Genomic DNA, 19,668 nt, shown 5'->3' with positions numbered 1-19,668 from the left:
GCCTAGCATGCATTTTTAGGAGATTTGGGAGGAAACCGGAGTACCCGTAAAAAAACCAAACCTGGGTAAAAAATGCAAATTCAACATTGGTAGAACGACCTGGAAATCGAACCCTCGACCACAAAACTATGAGCCCAACGCATTAACCACTCATTCACTAGTTCCTGTATATGTGTCAAATATTTTCTTAAAATGTATTTTCAGCCGTAGTGTGCCGTCAGAGCCTTCAAGGCCTTCTCTTCTGGCCTGAGAATATCTGAATCATATTATATTTTTTCCATCAATACTTATTAAATAATTCCAAATTGTCTGTTAGCTTTCCAATAATGAGAAGGCTAAGTGTGGTTATAATGGCACAGTGGTTTGTTTACCTGACTGCCATGTGGGAAGTTGCGGTTCGAATCCTGGTGGCTGTGGATTTAAGACAGACTGGTGGATTTTGCCATTAAAAAAAAGACTAAGTCTTTCTTTAAATAAAAGCATCCTATGACTAATCTTGTAGAGTGGTGGCCCAGTGGGTAAGTCATCAGTCTCCCAGCTCTATGGTCCTGGGTTCAATTCCTAGTGCTTGCAAAGATTTTCCTTCTATTATTCAGGTAAATGAAAGAGGTAAAAGTACAAGTACTACTGCTTTCTCTCACAGGGTGGTGGCCCAGTGGATAAGTCATCAGCCTCCCACTTATGTGGTCCTTGGTTCGAATCCCAGTGCATGCAAAGATTTTCATACTATTGTTCAAGTAAATGAAAGAGGTAAAAGTATAAGTACTACTACTTACTTTCACAGGTTGGTGGCCCAGTGGCTAAGTCATCAGTCTTCCACCTCTGTGGTCCTGGGTTCAAATCCCAGTGCAGGCAAAGATTTTCCGAATATTATTCAGGTAAAAGAATAAGTTAAAATGCCTAAGTGTCTAACTGAATAAAGTATTCAGTGGTGGATGAAGCATTTTGTCCAAAAAATGACTAAGTGTTTCACCCCATTTCCTTGGATAAAACGTTTCAACACCTATGTATAAGTGGGGCACGAGTTGGTGTAGTGGGTTGCACACTCGCCTTTGCACCGAGAGAACGTGAGTTCGCTTCCCGGTGTCGGCGGTTGACTGACCAAGCAAGCGGTCGAGGGTCGGCCGAAGGCCGACCCGAGAACGCCTTTCGCACATACAGGTCCATCAAGTGTCTTCCGAACTGCCGAAGGCAGTTCGGAATATAACCTTTTACTGAAAAGTATGACTAAGTGTTTAATTTAAATTAAAAAGGTTATTCTTTTTTTTTTTTTTTCTTCTTCCATTTACTCACCGACATGCTTTGGTGATCAACCAAATGACGACAGCGGGAATCGAACCCAGGTCTCCCAGACGGGAGTCCAGTGTTCGAACCTCTGCGCCACCAAGTGGCTTACACTTTTCTCTGTAATCATTTCAGTGTCTTGACAAGAAGTCCACAGAAACAACTAAGTGAAAATGATGTGTCCCATCCAGGAATCGAACCTAGGTCTCCCCGACGAAAGACAGGTGAGTTAACCTCTAGGCCACAATTTGGTTACACTTTCCCTTGTCATCATTTAAATGTCTTGACTACAAGTACACACAAACAACTAACAGAAAATATTTTCCAGCTGGGATTCGAACCCGGACTGTCCACTTGAAAGTCAGGTGAGTGAACCACTACACTACAGTGTCCTCACATCATCAGCAAGAAAGAACAATTTGCTATTTAAAAAGAAAAAAAGCCTTACTATACTATGTCATTTTTGGGGGGGAAACGACATAGTATAGTAAGGCTTTTTTTCTTAAAAAAAAAAAAAACTGAAAAAAAATCCTAATTCGTGCATGGTTTAAATCAAGTAACAAACACTGATCGTTAGGCACATACTTTAATTTTGAAGGTCTTGCAGGAAACTAAATTGTTTTACTGAAAAAATGACTAAGTGTTTGATTTAGGGTTAGGGTGTGTTTAAATACAAAATGGTTAGGGTTAGCGTTAGGGTTAGGTTTAGGGTGTGTTTAAATACAAAATGGTTAGGGTTAGGGTGCGTTTAAATCAGGGGTGGGCAAACTTTTCGGCCCGGGGGCCACATTGACTTTAAAAATTTGACAGATGGGCCGGGTCAGCACAAGATACGATACATATAAAAAAGTGCATCCGTTAACAGTACATATGAAACATAAACAGAAAAAAAGGACTAAAGTATTGACATACTCATCATTAAAGTAAAAAGTATAAAGTACAAAGTAAAGTAAAAAGGAATGTATTAAGAAATGTTAAAATGTAATTTAAAAAAAGATATAGAGGGGCTGTAAAACATGAAAAACAAATAAGAGTGGACAGAGCTACTGCCACTGGCTTCCGCATGACGGCGCCATCTTGGGAAAAAAACACAAAAAAATATTATTTGAACAAAGTCGACGGGCCGGATTAAAACGCCTAACGGGCCATATTAGGCCCGCGGGCCGTAGTTTGCCCACAGCTGGTTTAAATACAAAATGAACAGGGTTAGGGTGTTTAAATACAAAATGGTTAGGGTTAGGGTGTGTTTAAACACAAAATGGTCAGGGTTAGGGTAAGGATTAGGGTTAGTGTTAGGGTGTGTTTAAATACAAAATGAACAGGGTTAGGGTGTGTTTAAATACAATATGGTTAGTGTGTGTTTAAAAACAAAATGATTAGGGTTAGAGTTAGGGTCAGGGTGTGTTTAAATACAAAATGAACAGGGTTAGGGTGTGTTTTAATACGCCTTATAGTCCTGAAAATACGGTACATATTAAATACAAAATGGTTAGGGTTAGGATTAGGGTGTGTTTAAACACAAAATGGTTAGGGGAAGGATTAGGGTTAGTGTTAGGGTGTGTTTAAATACAAAATGAACAGGGTTAGGGTGTGTTTAAATACAAAATGAACAGGGTTAGGGTGTGTTTAAATACAAAATGATTAGGGTTAGAGTTAGGGTCAGGGTGTGTTTAAATACCAAATGAACAGGGTTAGGGTGTGTTTTAATACGCCTTATAGTCCTGAAAATACGGTACATATTAAATACAAAATGGTTAGGGTTAGGATTAGGGTGTGTTTAAACACAAAATGGTTAGGGGAAGGATTAGGGTTAGTGTTAGGGTGTGTTTAAATACAAAATGAACAGGGTTAGGGTGTGTTTAAATACAAAATGGTTAGGGTTAGGGTGTGTTTAAATACAAAATGAACAGGGTGTGTTTAAAAACAAAATGATTAGGGTTAGAGTTAGGGTCAGGGTGTGTTTAAATACAAAATGAACAGGGTTAGGGTGTGTTTTAATACGCCTTATAGTCCTGAAAATACGGTACATATTAAATACAAGATGGTTAGGGTTAGGATTAGGGTGTGTTTAAACACAAAATGCTTAGGGGAAGGATTAGGGTTAGTGTTAGGGTGTGTTTAAATACAAAATGAACAGGGTTAGGGTGTGTTTAAATACAAAATGGTTAGGGTTAGGGTGTGTTTAAATACAAAATGAACAGGGTGTGTTTAAAAACAAAATGATTAGGGTTAGGGTTAGAGTTAGGGTCAGGGTGTGTTTAAATACAAAATGAACAGGGTTAGGGTGTGTTTAAATACGCCTTATAGTCCTGAAAATACGGTACATATTAACCCTCACGGTTCTTTTCATCAGCCTTTATTTGTCATTTTTTCTTTGGCTACTCACAGCGACGCACATTCATCTCCAAGTTACAAAGTTGTCAAGTGCTAGTGTTTTTTTTTTTTTCAGGGAAGGATACAAATCAACTTTTTAAATAGTAATAAAGACTGCATCGAAAGAACACACGACAATAGAACACAGAATTGGCATAGATAATTTGTACAAAACCACTTATTGTGCCTTACATTTTTGGGGGCGTCGACCGCGGAACGACAAGTGCAGGTTTTTTTTTTTTTTTTTAGAGTTGGCAAGGTTTTACCTACAAGGCCAACTTTTTCACATCAGAATCTATAAAAAAAAATGACATTCATTGTGGTTAAGTAAACAAATGAGAAGAAATAGTCATCTTTCTTTCATCCAATGATAAACACTCCACGTTTTTTTTAACGATATTGCTGCCAGGTGACCAAATTGTAAGCATGTCACCTTTACAAAATGGCCTCTGGGGTCGGTGAGAGGACATTTTGTTGCAGGGGATGATATTAAAAGGTATCATTAAACATTTGGGGATGAATTATGCTCACATACACACACATTCGCTCACTTATACAGTGGCTGGAAGGCTTTTTTTAAAGCACGTCACTGTAGAGATTGTCTGTGAACGTTTGCATGCATTTTTCCACATGACGTTTTAAACCTCACAGACGCTATGTGCTTTTTATTCGGAGCGATTGTTTTTTATTTTTATTTTTTTAGTCAATTTTATTTGATTTTTTTTTTTTGATTTATTTCTGTCTAGATACCAGAAGAGTTTCCTCCGCCAAGGTTGGGGTAAGTTTTTTTTACAAACCTTTTTTAAACCCCTCACTTTTTTTTATATTTTCCTTAAAGAACAGTTATTTTTTAAAATTATTTAAAGGGACAGAAAACATTTTTGAGTATTTTAGTTGATTTTTTAAAATTTTTTTAGGGATGGTGGTTGCGACATTGGAAGGTTTTTTTATGGTTTAAAAGTTGGATAAATTACCTTTAATCCTTTAGAGAAAGTTTTTTAATTATAAAAAAATGTATTATTTATTTTTTGTATAATTTTAATTTAATTATTTGGGTAATTTTCTTTATTTTTTATATACACTTAAGATATTTATTGTTGTGGTGGGAAGCTCCAAGTGGAAGTAAAGCAGGTCATAATGGTGCCGGGAAAATTTCAAAATAAAATAATATGTATAGTAAATGTATTTATGTTTTAGGGGATTTTGTAACTAGGATATTTTATCTTTTTTTTAGAATTATTTTTTTTTAATTTTTAACCTACACAAGTAAATAAAGATGGAAATTTGCTATTTGGCTAAAATCTCAATTAATGGCAAATTTTGATCATTTAAAAAATGTCAAAAATTATCAATTATTAATTTATATTAAAGGCCTATGACAATAAAAATCATAATTGTAACTGAATTTAATAGTTTGGATTTCACTCATATTTTTTGGAGGTAAAATATAAGAACAAAAATATCATAATAGGAAAAAATGATTTTTTTTCATTGATAAAAATGGATGATACAAATTTATGACAAAATATATTTGAATTTTGGTAGTTTTTCTTGGGCAATTTTCATTTTCTGCCAATTATTAAATGCTTAAATCGGTTAAAATACGTAAAAAACAACATAATTTGCGTACTTTAAATACTCGGAGCAGGTGTTGTCTGTCCCTTTAAAATTGAAGAAGACATTTTTTGTCCAAATACAACAATATTCAAGCTGTTTAACCCCATTTTTGACCTTATGCTCAGCCTTTGGCTTTGACATGATAGTACTCCCGCATAGTCGTCATAGAGCGCGTGGCTTGAAAACGGCGAATAGTAGTCGCCCAGCCAAAAGTCGGCACAAGGGGGAAGTCATAAGTAAAGCACCCCCAAATGTTCCATCAGCTCGCTCGCAAACAGATTGATTGTGTCATTTCAAACTTGGCGGGTTGGCAAGGCACTCCAGGGACCCAAAAATTCAAATTCAAGACACAATACGCCCCCTTAAAACTCGAAGGGGGGTAAAAAAGCACCCCTCATTCACTGCCACGGATTTTCAAAATCGACAATTGCGTTATTTCCAGCACCGATTTTTAGTAGACGATAAAGAAAACGGAGTTTTGCTAGTGTTGTCACATTCTACCCAAAATGTATTAAATTCGTTAGATTTTTTTTTGGTGCGCTTTAGCAAGAATGCTAAACTGTAAAATTGGATTTAATTCTGGTTTAGATCTATAGGTCCCACAAAGTACGGAGAAATAGGCTTAAGGACAGTTTTTTTTTCCATAGCAATTAGGACTCTAAACTTTCGGTAGCACAACAAACGGTCCGTTCTGTGTAATAACTTCGGGGTGAGGTAATATGAAAAGACGTTTAGGGTAGTGATCTGCCTCCTATTGGCTGACTGAAGGTAAGTGAAAGACAGTAAGAAGTAAGTGATCCGCTCGGGGGGGTGATGCAATGTATCCATCACGGCATAATGCCAAATTACGAGTCCGAAATGATCACTTATTTGGGTCTGTTGTCGGGAAAACGTACCAAATGGAGAAATACTACCAATTTTGTCATATGCAGTTTCTGGGTATGATGACAATTAGGCTTTTGTTGTTAAAGCCTATGTCCGATTAGTATTATTATTATTAAAGCTAACCGAAGTAGCATCAATTTAGCAATCATTAAATATACTTATTTCTTTCATTTATTAAATTTTTCCTTAACAAAAATCGACTAATCGACCAATCCAACAATGTATAGTTTTTTTACTTAGTTTGCAGTCTCTTTAACGCTATAAGTAAATTTGATGTATTAATTTCGAGCAATGTGAAAATTTCTTTTTCGTCATAAAAACAGATGTATGATAAAAATACAATACAAATTTGTGAAATACTTAAGATTTTTGTAGAATATTGTTACGAAGGACCTTTGAATGATTGGAGTTTACGAAATTTAAATTTTGTCAATTATTTAGATTTGGTTGGTTATAAAAGGGTTTGTTTAAAAGAATGTTGTATTAATATAGTGTCGCTGTATTTATTGACAAAAATGTTATTTATAGACGGTGAGGAAGACCAAAGTTTTTGGTGGATTGTGAGCTAGAGTGCAAAAAATCTTAGAATTTATTTTGAAATTCCTAATTTATCTCTTCAATAGTTCGTATAATTTTGTAGAATATCATAAATTTATTTAATGATTCGTGTAGCAATAGTTTTAAAGATAATTAGAAATTATTACCATTGTAGTCAATGGTGTGCTTAACATACGCATAACATAAAATTCTACGATTTTCCGATCCGTCAAAACAGGCCATTTTGCTTTTAAAATGGCGGGCAGTGAATGAGTTTTAAGAAAAAAATAATCCAAAACATTGACAATTTCCTTGAATGGATGCAATGAATTCCAGATCACAGTGAAACCTCAAAAAATGTCACCATTTGTTACTTGTATTGTTATAAAATCAAATCTGCTTTTTCTCAACGAAGCTCTGCAGAAAGTTGTGCTTTAGTTTTTTTTCTTTGGCTTTTTTTGTTTAGGTGAGAAGGCAAGATGGGAAAACATGCACATAACTCGGTAAGAAATCCAAGATCGTTGTTTTTAGCGTTAAACCGTCGACGTCCATTTGGACAATTGACGTCGATGGTAATGTATTAGTTAATATTGTCCAGATATTAGCTGTATTTTACTGTATTGTATTCAAATGGAATAGGAGTCATTCCAGAATCGGAGAAAAATTTGGGCTTGAAAATATCAGGTAGGATAAAATATTCAATTTTTTTGACGATACAAAGGAAATTTTTATTGTTATTTTTTATAATGAGAGAATTCAAGTGAAATACTAACTAACTAACTAAATAACCTACTTTAAGTTAAGTAAAATTGGCCAATGAGGTTTGAGTGTGCAAAAATACAAAAACTGACTTTACAGTATAATTTACAAAAGTATAGCCTATCCTAATTAAGGTGAAGAATGATGACAACTGTGGCCAGTTGCATTGTGGGAAATTTTGACTACAACATTGTAGATGGTAAACTTAAAGATTATAAAACATGTTAAGGAAGAATATCTTATAATTCTTTGGGTTTTAGAAATACTAAGTTAAGAAAAAACTGGCTGAATTAAATTTAAAAATACCTTTGATTAATACATATTTAATATCTTTAAGTACTAGAGAATTATAAGTAAAAATGTATTAATAAAAAATTGTAAAAGATAGCCACCCATCCCATCAACTGACCCCCGAGTCTTATTCTTCTTTCCTTAATAACACTTAATTTTTATATTTTTTTATTATTAATAAATTTCTAATAATAATTAATTTGTAATAAATTAATAATTAAAATAACTGTTAAGGAAGTGTGAGAGCAGAGGATGCTGACCAGGATGATGTCCATCATGGACAGCACCCCCTGCATGAATCTGTGGGAGTCCCTCCAAAGCTCTTTCAGCAATAGACTGCTACACCCTCATTACTTCCGCAGATCCTTCCTCCCATCAGCTGTTAGGCTCTTTAAAAAAAAAACAAATGGCCGAGTGTTAAGACTTACCTTATGCATGCATGTACATCTATGTATATGTATGTATACATGTGCTTATATATAAGTATGTGAATGTATGTATGTGTGTACAGTGTCATCATTCTTCACCTTAATTAGGATAAGATGTAAATTATACTGTAAAGTCAGTGTTCCAATGCTGGAATGACCCACACAAAGGTAAACGGAGAAGGTTGTGTTCCACTTTTGAGGTTCCTCTGTAATCTTTTGAAGGTTCATCATAGATGTGTGAAGAAAAAACAAAAACAGCTCTTTTTAGGGGATCACAAGTTTGTGGATTGTCCAGCCTTGGCGGAGGTCTTCTCTCTTATGATTTCCATCTTTATACGTGTCTTTGAGGATTCCTCAAAGACTCTTCTTTTCAATATTTTGGATTTTCAGGATGGAGGGCGAAGAATTTGAATTTCGTTGTTCTTTTGTTTTTTGTTTTTTTACAGTTTTTGCATCGGTTCAAGTGTTTTTCACCCTCTAACACGACTGCGGCTCCACCACCTGAGGCTGGACCGATTGTCTCTTAGGACACAGGATTTTGGAGAAAGCCCTTCGGAAGCTGCTGTGGCACAGCGGGTAGAGAAACGGGTTGATGGCCGAGTTGAGCCACAGGAGCCAGAACGTGATGTCGTACCAGTAGTGGGCCACGCACTTTCCGCTGCAGGCCGCCCGGATGATCATCAGCAGCGTGTAAGGGGCCCAGCAGATCCCGAAAGTGCACACGATGACGGCCAGGGACTTGGCGATCTTGATGTCGCGGGAGAGGCGGGACCCCGGCGCCCTGCGACCCGGCGCCGTCGCCGCCGGCGAGGGATGGAAGGATCTGGAGTTCCGGCCGCCCGGCGAAGACTTTTCCCGCTGCGCCAGGATCTGACCGGCGTCCGGCTGGGCGCAAGACGACGGCGTCATCCCGTCGTCGTCCTCGATGACGGCGGAGATGGCGGTGGGCTCGCTGCACGACACCTGAAAAAGAGAAGATGGCGCCAAAGTTCAAGAGAAGGTCAGCAGAAAGAGTCTTCTAACATGATTTTAGAGAAAAAAACATTTCAGCATTTTATTTTTTCAGTCAATGCAGTTTCCGTTTTTTCCAAGCTATTAGTCCCCTTTTTGTAGTTGTTTGCCTGTAATTAAGTGTGACTTACACACGTTTGTTTTTCTCTAAGGCTACCAGGAGCACGTGAGAGGACACTTGGTCGGCGGACACTTGGTGGGCGGACACTTGGTGGGCGGACACTTGGTGGGCGGACACTTGGTCGGTGGGCGGACACTTGGTCGGTGGGCGGACACTTGGTCGGTGGGCGGACACTTGGTCGGTGGGCGGACACTTGGTCGGTGGGCGGACACTTGGTCGACGGACGTTTGGTCCCTTGACGTTTCGTCGAACGGACGTTTGGTCGCCAGATTCGCTCGCTCTCAAAATTATAATCATGAGAGAGAACTGTCCGCTCGACCAAACGTCCGGGGACCAAGCGCCCGGGGACCAAACGTCCGGGGACCAAACGTCCGGGGACCAAGCGTCCGGGGACCAAGCGTCCGGGGACCAAGCGTCCGGGGACCAAGCGTCCGGGGACCAAGCGTCCGGGGACCAAGCGTCCGGGGACCAAGCGTCCGGGGACCAAGCGTCCGGGGACCAAGCGTCCGGGGACCAAGCGTCCGGGGACCAAGCGTCCGGGGACCAAGCGTCCGGGGACCAAGCGTCCGGGGACCAAACGTCCGTCGACCAAACGCCCGTCGACCAAACGCCCGTCGACCAAACGTCCGTCGACCAAACGTCCGTCGACCAAACGTCCGTCGACCAAACGTCCGTCGACCAAACATCCGTCGACCAAACGTCCGTCGACCAAACGTCCGGGTACCCCAGGAGCAGGGGTCTCAAACCAATTCCACAAAGAGGCGCAGTGGTTCCTGGTCTTTGTTTCCACTGACAGTTTAACCAATGAGGGGTCTTCTAAAATAAATACTGCCTGGCTGCAATCAACTGATTACACTTGCAAAGTGTCCACTTGTTCGCTTTGAATGAAAATCTGTAACAGCAGCGGCCCTTTGAGGACCGCTGACCAAGAGCCTATTATGTTTTTTTTTTTGGCTATAATTATCGGAAAATGTCTTACTTTAACAGTTAACCAGTTCTACATTTTTTGTTACTTTACTTAACTATGTTACTTAACTTAGCCAACATGCTGCTATAAATACCATTTTATATTAAATAAAATATTGCACTGTACTTTGTTGTGATTATATTCTTTTGCACTGTCCATTAAATTTTGGTTTAAATTTTAAATCTCACTGTTGTTTAAAGACTTTTTTTTTAAAACCAATATACTTATGTTGATTACTATAAACAAATCAATTAATTAAACTGATTAACTGAATAAAATGTATAACTACACATCAGAAGTACATTTTTCTTCTGCCACTTCATTTTAAAACACTACTACTAATACAAAAAATATTCCCAAAAAGTAAAGTTATTACATCAGTTTCAACCATTAATCTATATTTTTAATTTAATTTTTAAATCTTTATTATACTTGATCTACTCTTAGGTATTAATGCCAGTCAAAGGTCAAACCGAGGTCAAAGAAAAGTGTAGTCACTCACCTTTCGAGTCTTGACGAAAAAGACGGACCAGGCGGCGCCGTCCCGCTGTTTCTTCACCGGCTTGGGGGTGGGCATCTCGTTAAGCCCCGCACTCAAGTTCTTGTTACGGCGATGGATGTTAAGATAGATGCTCAGATTGAAGAAGGCCACCGACACAAAAGGGGTGAAAAACTCAAAGGTGGAGGCGCACAGCAGGAAGTACCAGGTGTAGTAAAACTCGGCATAGCACTCGTGAGCCGGCACCACGCTGTGACCGACCACCGCCTCCCAAAATATGATGGCGGGTCCGTAGAGGAGGAAGGCCAGCGCCCACACGGCCACCATCTTTAACATAGCCTGGCGGGTCATGTTGCGTTGTGCTCTGTATTTTACCTGGAACGAAAAATAATATATAAATATATAAAACAGGCACAAGAGATGATTTTCACTTCATGAGTCGGATAGCCTGCAGTTTACTGTGTAGTGGTTAATGAGTCGGCCTCGCAGTTCTGAGGTCGTGGGGTCGAATCCAGGGTCGCTCCACCTGTGTGGAGTTTGCCTGTATTCCCCGGGCTTAGGTGGGTTTTCTCCGGGTACTCCGGTTTACTCCCACATTTGTAAAAACATGCATGGTAGGACAGGTGTCAAAGTGGCGGCCCGCGGGACAAATTTGGCCCGCCGGATCATTTTGTGTGGCCCGGGAAAGTAAATCACGAGTGCCGACTTTCTGTTTTAGGATCAAATTAAAGTGAAGAGTATAGATGTATGTTAAAATTTCTTGATTTTCCCCCTTTTAAATTAATAATTGTAATTTTTAATCATTTTTTCTGTGTTTTTGGTTCAAAAATATTTTTTTAAAATCTAAAAATATGTAAAAAAAAAAAAGGCTAAAATAAATTTAAAAAAATCTGTTTTTTTAGTCAAAAAATCTTTTTGTAAAATTTAAAAATATGTAAAAAAAAGGCTAAAAAAAAAAAAAAATCTGTTATTTTAGTTAAAAAATATTTTTTAAAATCTAAAAATATATTTATAAAAAGCTAAAATAAACATTGTTTTAGATCTATAAAAAACTGAATATTCAGGGATTTTAATCCATTTATAAAAAATAAAAAAAATCTAAATATTATATCCAAAATGGCCCAGCCCACATGAAATCAAGTTGACGTTAATGCTGCCCATGAACCAACCAACCCAAGTCTGAAACCCTTGTGCAATGCTAATCGTATGATAAATTATTCCTAGGTTACCCTTTGTCTCCATATGCCCTGCGATTGGCTAGCCACCGACTCAGGTTACCCATCGTTAGCTAAAGAAAATGAACGAGTTACACATGGCTAATCTCAACACCCCCACAGTATAAAATGCGTCATAAATCGACCCATGTTTTTTCCCCTCCTTCTTCTTCACCTCACACTGTCGTCACTGCACCTAAAATCCACTTTTCACCCAAAAAATGAACCGTCTCAAAGCGCCCAGGGCGTCCCTTCGTCAGTGTACCCACTGTGCCTAAAAATAAAAAACCTCCTTCCCACCAGCGGCGAAAAATTACATTTCAATCGACCCGAGCTGGCGGGTTGACAAACACCCTCAGAGCGTCGCTTTCAAACGAGCCCTCAGAGCGCCGCTTCCCTGACGGAGTCATGCCAAAATAAAAGCCACTCACAGTAAAGTTAACCCCCCTCTCTTACGTATGGGGGAGGAGGGGGATATATTAGGACAGGGTATAGGCGACAGACTTGAAAGAGACATCTGTTTTCTTTCTCTGCACGCGTACTTCATTCATTATCATCATTAGGCCCCGCCCACATCATCATCATCATCATCATTGCCATGTTCCGGGCATCACTCCATCTTCACTTGGCCGCCAATCAGCCGTAAGCGCGGCGCTCAAAGAAAAGCGCTTTGTCTTTGTTGCTACGTCGATTTGAAATAAATAAAAAAACTAAACATCAATACTAAAACGGAACAGAGCGCTTGGCACATTTGCCTGGCGGTCACGGGTTCGATATTTCAAATCTTAGCTGCGAGGACACCTGGGTGGCATTTTTGTATTTTCAGCTAATGCTTAGGCGGCTTTTTTTGTTGATGCGTTCATATTTCACTCAAATATTTTTTTTTTGCATGCGAGTCCGGATTTGCCGATAAAGAAAATCGATGTGGCGAAAAGTCAAAAATTCTTTGGATTTTTTTTTAAGGAAAAATCTATTGCATAGGTGTCAAAGTGGAGGCCCGTGGGCCAAATTTGGCCCGCCGCATCATTTTGTGTGGCCCGGGAAAGTAAATCATGTGTCAACTTTCTGTTTTAGGATTAAATTCAAATGAAGAGTATAGATGTATATTAAATTTCCTGATTTTCCCACTTTTAAATCAATAATTGTCATTTTTTAATCCAGTTTTTCTGTCTATTTAGTTTAAAAATCATTTTATAAAATATATTTTTCAAAAAGCTCAAAAATCATTATTTTAGATCTATAAAAAACAGAATACTCAGGGATTTTAATCCAGTTCTTTTAATCCATTTCTAAAAATAACAAAATCTAAATATTATATCTAAAATGGTCCGGCCCACATAAAATCAAGTTAACATATTTTTATTTTTTCGTGTAATGATTTGCTGTAGCATTTATCGATAATTTATGTATCACCATAAATAAATTCGCATGTTTTTAGGATGTGAAAGGAAACCAGAGTCCCCATAAAAAAACCCACACAAACTCCACATATTGTGAACTTACCTGGGATCGAACCCTCGACCCCAGAACTACAAGCCCAATGCGCTAAACACTTCCCACCCACGTAAAACTCAATTTAATTAATTTTTTTTGGACCGCATCAAATGACAATGGGTTTATTTCCCAGGAAAAAAAAAATGAAGATACTTCTTCCAACAGAAAGATTAAAGCAGCGTGAAGCGCAAACAGCACCCGAGTATGAAAGTAAGGCTTTTATATCGACTTGGAAAGAAAAAAAAACCCAGCGTGATTTAAAAAGCTGAAATCCTGAAAAGGTAATAAACTCGCTTACAAGAGCAAATGGCCTGATTCGTTTTTTGGACTATTTGCCTGCCGCCGCCGCTACGTCAAGGTCACCTTAGAACGCCTCGTTGATGCTTTCTCTCCGATTGTGATGCCGCGGAGACGAAAGGGATGACCATTCATTCATTCATTCCCAGTGGAATGAAAGGCTGCTGAAATCCTACAATCCCCAAAACAAAACCCTTCTATTTCCGCCCTTAATCACGCATCGCATCCCATAGCGGACAAGAGCTTTTCAAGCTTGGAATTTTTAGGCTCTGTGGACTTTGTGAGATCTCAACGTGCCTGTGTGTGGTTTCTGGTGTCCAACCTAAGGCGCGAGGGCCAAATATAGTCCAGCCACATCATTTTGTGACGTATAAAATCAAATTACGTGCCATCTTTCTTACTAAAATTCTAACTTTTTTGTCACAATAGCTCTCCCCAAACTTATAAATTTTGGGCTCTGTGGACTTTGCAAAATCTTCACGTGGTTGTTTTTTTTGGTGTCAAACTTGAGGCCCGAGGGCCAAATATAGCCCATCCACATCATTTTGTGGCTCGTATAATCAAATTACGTGCCATTTTTCTTACTAAAATTCAAACTTTTTGTCACAATAGCTCTCCTCAAACTAAGAATTTTTGGGATCTGTGGACTTTGCAAAATCTTCCCGTGGTTGTGTGGTTTTTTGGTGTCAAACTTGAGGCCCGAGGGCTAAATATAGCCCATCCACATCATTTTGTGACACGTAAAATAAAATTATGTGCCATCTTTCTTACTAAAATGCTAACTTTTTGTCACAATAGCTCTCCCCAAATTAAGAATTTTTGGGATCTGTGAACTTTGCAAAATCTTCACGTGGTTGTGTGGTTTTTTTGGTGTCAAATTTGAGGCCCAGGGGTCCAAATCCAGCCCTCCACATCATTTTGTGGCACGTAAAATCTATTTACGTGCCGTCTTGCTTAATGCTAATTTGTTGTCACTTTGATTAATGATAGCACTCCCCAGATATAAAAATTGAATTGTATATTCATCAATTTTTCATGGATTAAGGGACCCCCCTGAATTTGTTATTTAAGGTCCAGGATGTAAACTCCACACTGCATTTTCAGAACCGGGATTTTAACCCTCGATTGAAGAAGCACTTTCACACTGTGTCGCTCTTGAGTTTGTACAAACCAAACAAAATATGTCAACATACAAAATGATTTTTGAACTAAAAACTGAAAAAAAATTAAAAAATGACAATTATTGATTTAAAAGGAGGAAAATCAGAAAATATAATGTACATCTATATCTATCATTTTAATTTGACCCTAAAACAGAAAGTCACCACTCATAATTTACTTTCCCGGCCCACACAAAACTCTGCGGTGGACCAAATCTGGCCCCCGAGCCTCCACTTCGACAACCTATTTTAAACGACAAAGTATCGCGATACAACTCCATTTTCCAAGTCATAATGTATCTAACATCTCATCCAATCACCTTCCACCGAAAGCCGACTTACTCCAAACTAAAAAAAAAAAAAAACACCGCTAATTTAACGTTAACGACAGTCATCATCACCTTCAAACAAAATGGGCGCCACTTGAAAAACATTAAGCAAAAAAAAAAAAAAAGTCTAAAAATAACCTCAATGTAGGCCAAGTCGCTGCAAGCAGCTGATCGCTTCACTGAATACTAAAAATCCCCTCAAATGCTCCCCAACTCGTACCCACAAAATGAACGCAAATACGCCATTTGGCATTCAGGTGCTGCCAATCATTTCTTAACGAAATGGTGGGGGTGGGGGGAGGGTATAGGGGGGCGGAGTTACGTAAGAAGAACGTCTGGCGCCTTTCAAGCTCACGTTTACCCGCCACGGAAAGTCTCCGTAGTCTTGGAATGCTTAATGAATGCTTAATGTCGCCGCTAAAATAAAAACCGCTCATAATTTGGTTCAGAAAATTCTCTTTGAAGGCCTCTGTTGGCCATTTATTATAGAATTTCTCTCAGGTTTGACGTCTTTCATCTCATTCCCAACTGCAGGATGTTTTATTTTTATATATATATAAATATATATATTTTTTTTAAGAGAATTAGCCCTTTTTTTACCCATGGCGATCCCCATCAAAACCCCGTAAAGAGATGACCTCCGAGAAAGTGATCAATGAAAGGCGCCCTCGATTGAACGGCGTCCATTCATGCGCGAGGCTGAGCGTGCGCGGTGGTGACGGTGTCGAGGTGTGAATGAATATGGCGTAATTGTCTGCCTCCCACGTTGGGAGCTGGGAGAAATTCTCAGGGAGTTAATATAGAAGGTGTTTAGGGAGAAGGATATAAGGAAATTTGTATATTGAACAAAGTGGACTTTAATGACATTTTTTTTATGTTTGGGATTAAAAGATAATCTGAAATACACCAAAAAAAATCATGTTTTTAATTTGAGTAAGGGTATCAGACGGTTGGTTGGCGGGCCGCTTTAACGTCAACTGGATTTCATGTGGGCCGTTTTAGATATAATATTAAGATTTTTTTTTATAAATGGATTAAAAGAACTGGATTAAAATCCCTGAATACTCAGTTTTTTCATAGATCTAAAACAATGTTTATTTTAGTTTTTTTTAAATATATTTTTAGATTTTACAAAATGATTTTTGAACTAAAAACATTGGAAAAAATTGATTAAAAATGACAATTATTAATTTAAAAAGGGGGAAAAATCAGGAGATTTAAAATAGATCTATACGCTTCATTTTAATTTCATCCTAAAACAGAAAGTTGCCACTCATGATTTACTTTCCCGGGCCACATTTGGCCACTTTGACACATGACTTAGAGCGACAGTAATATTAGAAATGATACCCATCATTGATCAAATATACAGAATTTAGTTATGAATAATTGTATGTATACTGACTTTTGAAACGCTCAATTGTCTACCAAATTTTAAAATTTGGAGATTGCAAGGAGAAAAATGTCTTAATTAGAGCTTGAAATAATTATAATTTGATTTGCATGTTTTTGGAATGTGAGCGGAAATCGGAGTACCCGGAGAAAACCTACACAGGCCCGCGGGGGAGAACAGGCAAACTCCACACAGGTGGACCGACCTGGATTTGAACCCAAGACCCTAGAGTTGTGAGGCACACATGCTAACCACTCAAACCACTGGCCATTGGAACAAAACATGAAGCTGATTTTTGGGGGTTTGAACTCGAAATGTTCCAGATCCGATCATGTTATCGGAAATCGATTACTTCCAGTAAAAAAAAGGCCTTCCTAGTTGAAATAGTTTTGATTGAATTGTCTATAAACATCAATGACAGTCTAAGCGGGCTACAAACAACAAAATAATCCTGAAGTATATTCCAAAAAACACACTACTATTAAAACAGACCCAATTTCTGTTCACAACTTCTCAACCCTTACACATGACCCTAGTTAAAGTTAAATACAACTGAACTGCCTTTGAATGATTACTCCAATAAATTCTACCAAAGTCCACACCACTTTAAATATGCCATCCTCTGAAAATGAACCATTTTCCACCCCTCATTCTCAACTTTAACCCAAATTAAAGTTAAATACAACTGAACTGCCTTTGAATGGTTGCTCCAATAAATTCTACCAAAATCCACACCACTTTAAATATGCCATCCTCTGAAAATGAACCATTTTTAACCCCTCATTCTCAACCTTAACCCAAGTTAAAGTTAAATACAACTGAACTGCGCCTGAACAGACATTTCAATCAATTCCACCAATAATTAGCACCCAACTAGCTGTCCTCGTACCACAGTTTGAATACCGACCCATTCACCAAGGCCCAAAATCTCCCACCCTTGTCGCAATGCACCCCCCTTAGTCTTTAAAAAAAAGGGGAACAGTTTTCCGAGTGTCTTTTTTGTTTTGGTACTCACAGCACGGGTGACAGACAGAAAGCGGTCGTAGCTGATAAGGACGATGTTGAAGACCGAGGCTGTACAAAGCAGGTAGTCCATAACCAACCACACCTTGCAAAGACCCTTCCCCAGCATCCACCTGCCCGTCAAGTTATACGGGATGTACACCGGGATACAGAAGGCACCTAAAAGAAAAATCGGATCAAGGGTTGGGGGGCGGCGGCGGGTGGGTTTAGGACAGGACATGACAGGAATAAAAATCGGGGTCTTGGAATAAAATAAAAAATGTCAGTTTATTCACACCAGTGTGGGCCATTTGAGGAACGTTTTGGGAATGCAATCAGATTCCCCGCAGTGCTTTGATTGAGCAGGGAGGGAGGGGAGAGATATTCAGTGTGTGTGTGTGTGTAGTGGCACAAAGAGCTTGGTAGGGGGGGGGGGTACTATGAAGACCACCACCCCAAAAAACAAAAAAATCAAAAAAACATCTATTTTTGGGCTTAAATAGTCCTACTTCATATGGAGTGATTGGGAGATAATTGTAGGGAGGAACAAAAGACTGGAGAGGGTAAAGGGAGGGATGGAGGTGGACTGAGGGGTGTGTGTGGTGGTAGGGTAAGAATATAATATTATAATAATATAAGAATATTAAAAAAAAGGTGAGATGGGTAGAAAAAAATGAAGAAACTCACCCACAAGGAAATCCGATATGGCCAGGTTGAGGAAGAAGTAGTTGCTCTGAGTTCGTAAGGTTTTGTCCACCACGAAAGCCAGGATGACCAGTGCGTTTCCGGCCACTACCGTAGCTACCAGCGTCACCATCAGCACCGAGAGTAGTAACGCCAAGTAACCCGGTAGGGGTAGCGCGCCACCGGACGCCGGGGAGGTCAAGTCCCCGCTGGAGTTGGACTCCAACACGCCCATGGTTAACGGGGCTCCCGTAACATCATCTCCGCCGCCGACGACGACGACGCCCCCTTGGACCCCCGACCCCCCGACGCCCGCTCACCTTCCGTGCAAAAGTTCAACGACGCGCTCGAGTAGGGCGCGGGAAAAAAAGCACGCGCGTGGAAAAGCACGCCATTCCACTCTGGAAGGTTGGTGGAGTTTTTGGGGGAAGTTTAGTAAAAGGGAAGGATGAATAATGGGGGAAGAAAAAGGGAGGGGGCGTCGGGTGGTCTACTCGTGGTTTGTGGAGTGTGGGAAGACCACCTTCTTGTGTTAGGGAGCGTGCCTTTATTCCTTGTGCGCACGAGAGGTGTGAGCGCACGCTTTTTTTGTGTTGCTCGGGCTTTGTCATGCGTAAATCGTGGGTTGGGAGTAGTTTTCTGTTTCCGGTTGTAGTTTCAAAATAAGAGTGGCGATGCAAGGTTATAAAAAAATAATAGAAGATGGGGAATTGCATTTTTTTTGTAATTTGTGATGAGATGTGTTGCTTTTGCGTGCTTAATAATGTTAAATGTTGGTTTAAAATTTAAAAATACATTGTAAAAATAACGGATTCTTTATGGTAGGTAATTTTGATGATTATTTAACGGAAATTAATTAAAAGAAAAAAGATTTTAAATCGTACTACAGGGCGGACTTTAAGGAGGTTTTGGGGGGTCATTTTTGGGTGATAGTAGAGAATAAAATAAACATAAGATGAGTGTTTTTTTTTCTTCATAAGCTTCCTTAAATGTATTGTTTTCTGCACAAACCATACTAAAAAGTGTTATAATTTTACCTCAGTTATGGAGCGGAAACAGAAAACAAATTGCACAAACTTAAGATTTACTAAAAAAATAACACTAAGAAACCCTTACAAACTAAGACTAGGAAAAAACAAAAAAACAAAAAAAAAACAAAACCAAAAAGACGAACACGACACTACACATAAAACACGGGCTTCAAATACACAGTCTTGAGTTGATGACAACAACAAACACCTGGCTCACACAAGGATAGAAGGCCCAAACAACACAGCAGGTGAAACTCATACAATCACCCAATCACACAAGAAAACATGACAA

General features: G+C 39.0%; 1 protein-coding gene across 1 annotated transcript; it reads right to left on the bottom strand.

Moving 5' to 3' along the window:
• Positions 1-3,624: 3,624 nt before the first annotated feature.
• LOC144196859 (histamine H3 receptor) lies at positions 3,625-18,975 on the bottom strand. The gene is made up of 4 exons (XM_077717354.1): positions 18,349-18,975; positions 17,675-17,841; positions 10,776-11,147; positions 3,625-9,137 (listed from the first exon to the last, which is right to left on the bottom strand). The coding sequence occupies exons 1-4, from the start codon at positions 18,578-18,580 to the stop codon at positions 8,652-8,654; spliced, it is 1,257 nt and encodes a 418-aa protein (XP_077573480.1). The 5' UTR covers positions 18,581-18,975; the 3' UTR covers positions 3,625-8,651.
• Between the last annotated feature and the right edge of the window lie 693 nt (positions 18,976-19,668).

This window comes from Stigmatopora nigra, chromosome 5 (assembly GCF_051989575.1).
Source record: "Stigmatopora nigra isolate UIUO_SnigA chromosome 5, RoL_Snig_1.1, whole genome shotgun sequence".
NCBI classification, from domain to species: domain Eukaryota; kingdom Metazoa; phylum Chordata; class Actinopteri; order Syngnathiformes; family Syngnathidae; genus Stigmatopora; species Stigmatopora nigra.
This window is presented reverse-complemented; position numbering and strand designations above follow the sequence as displayed.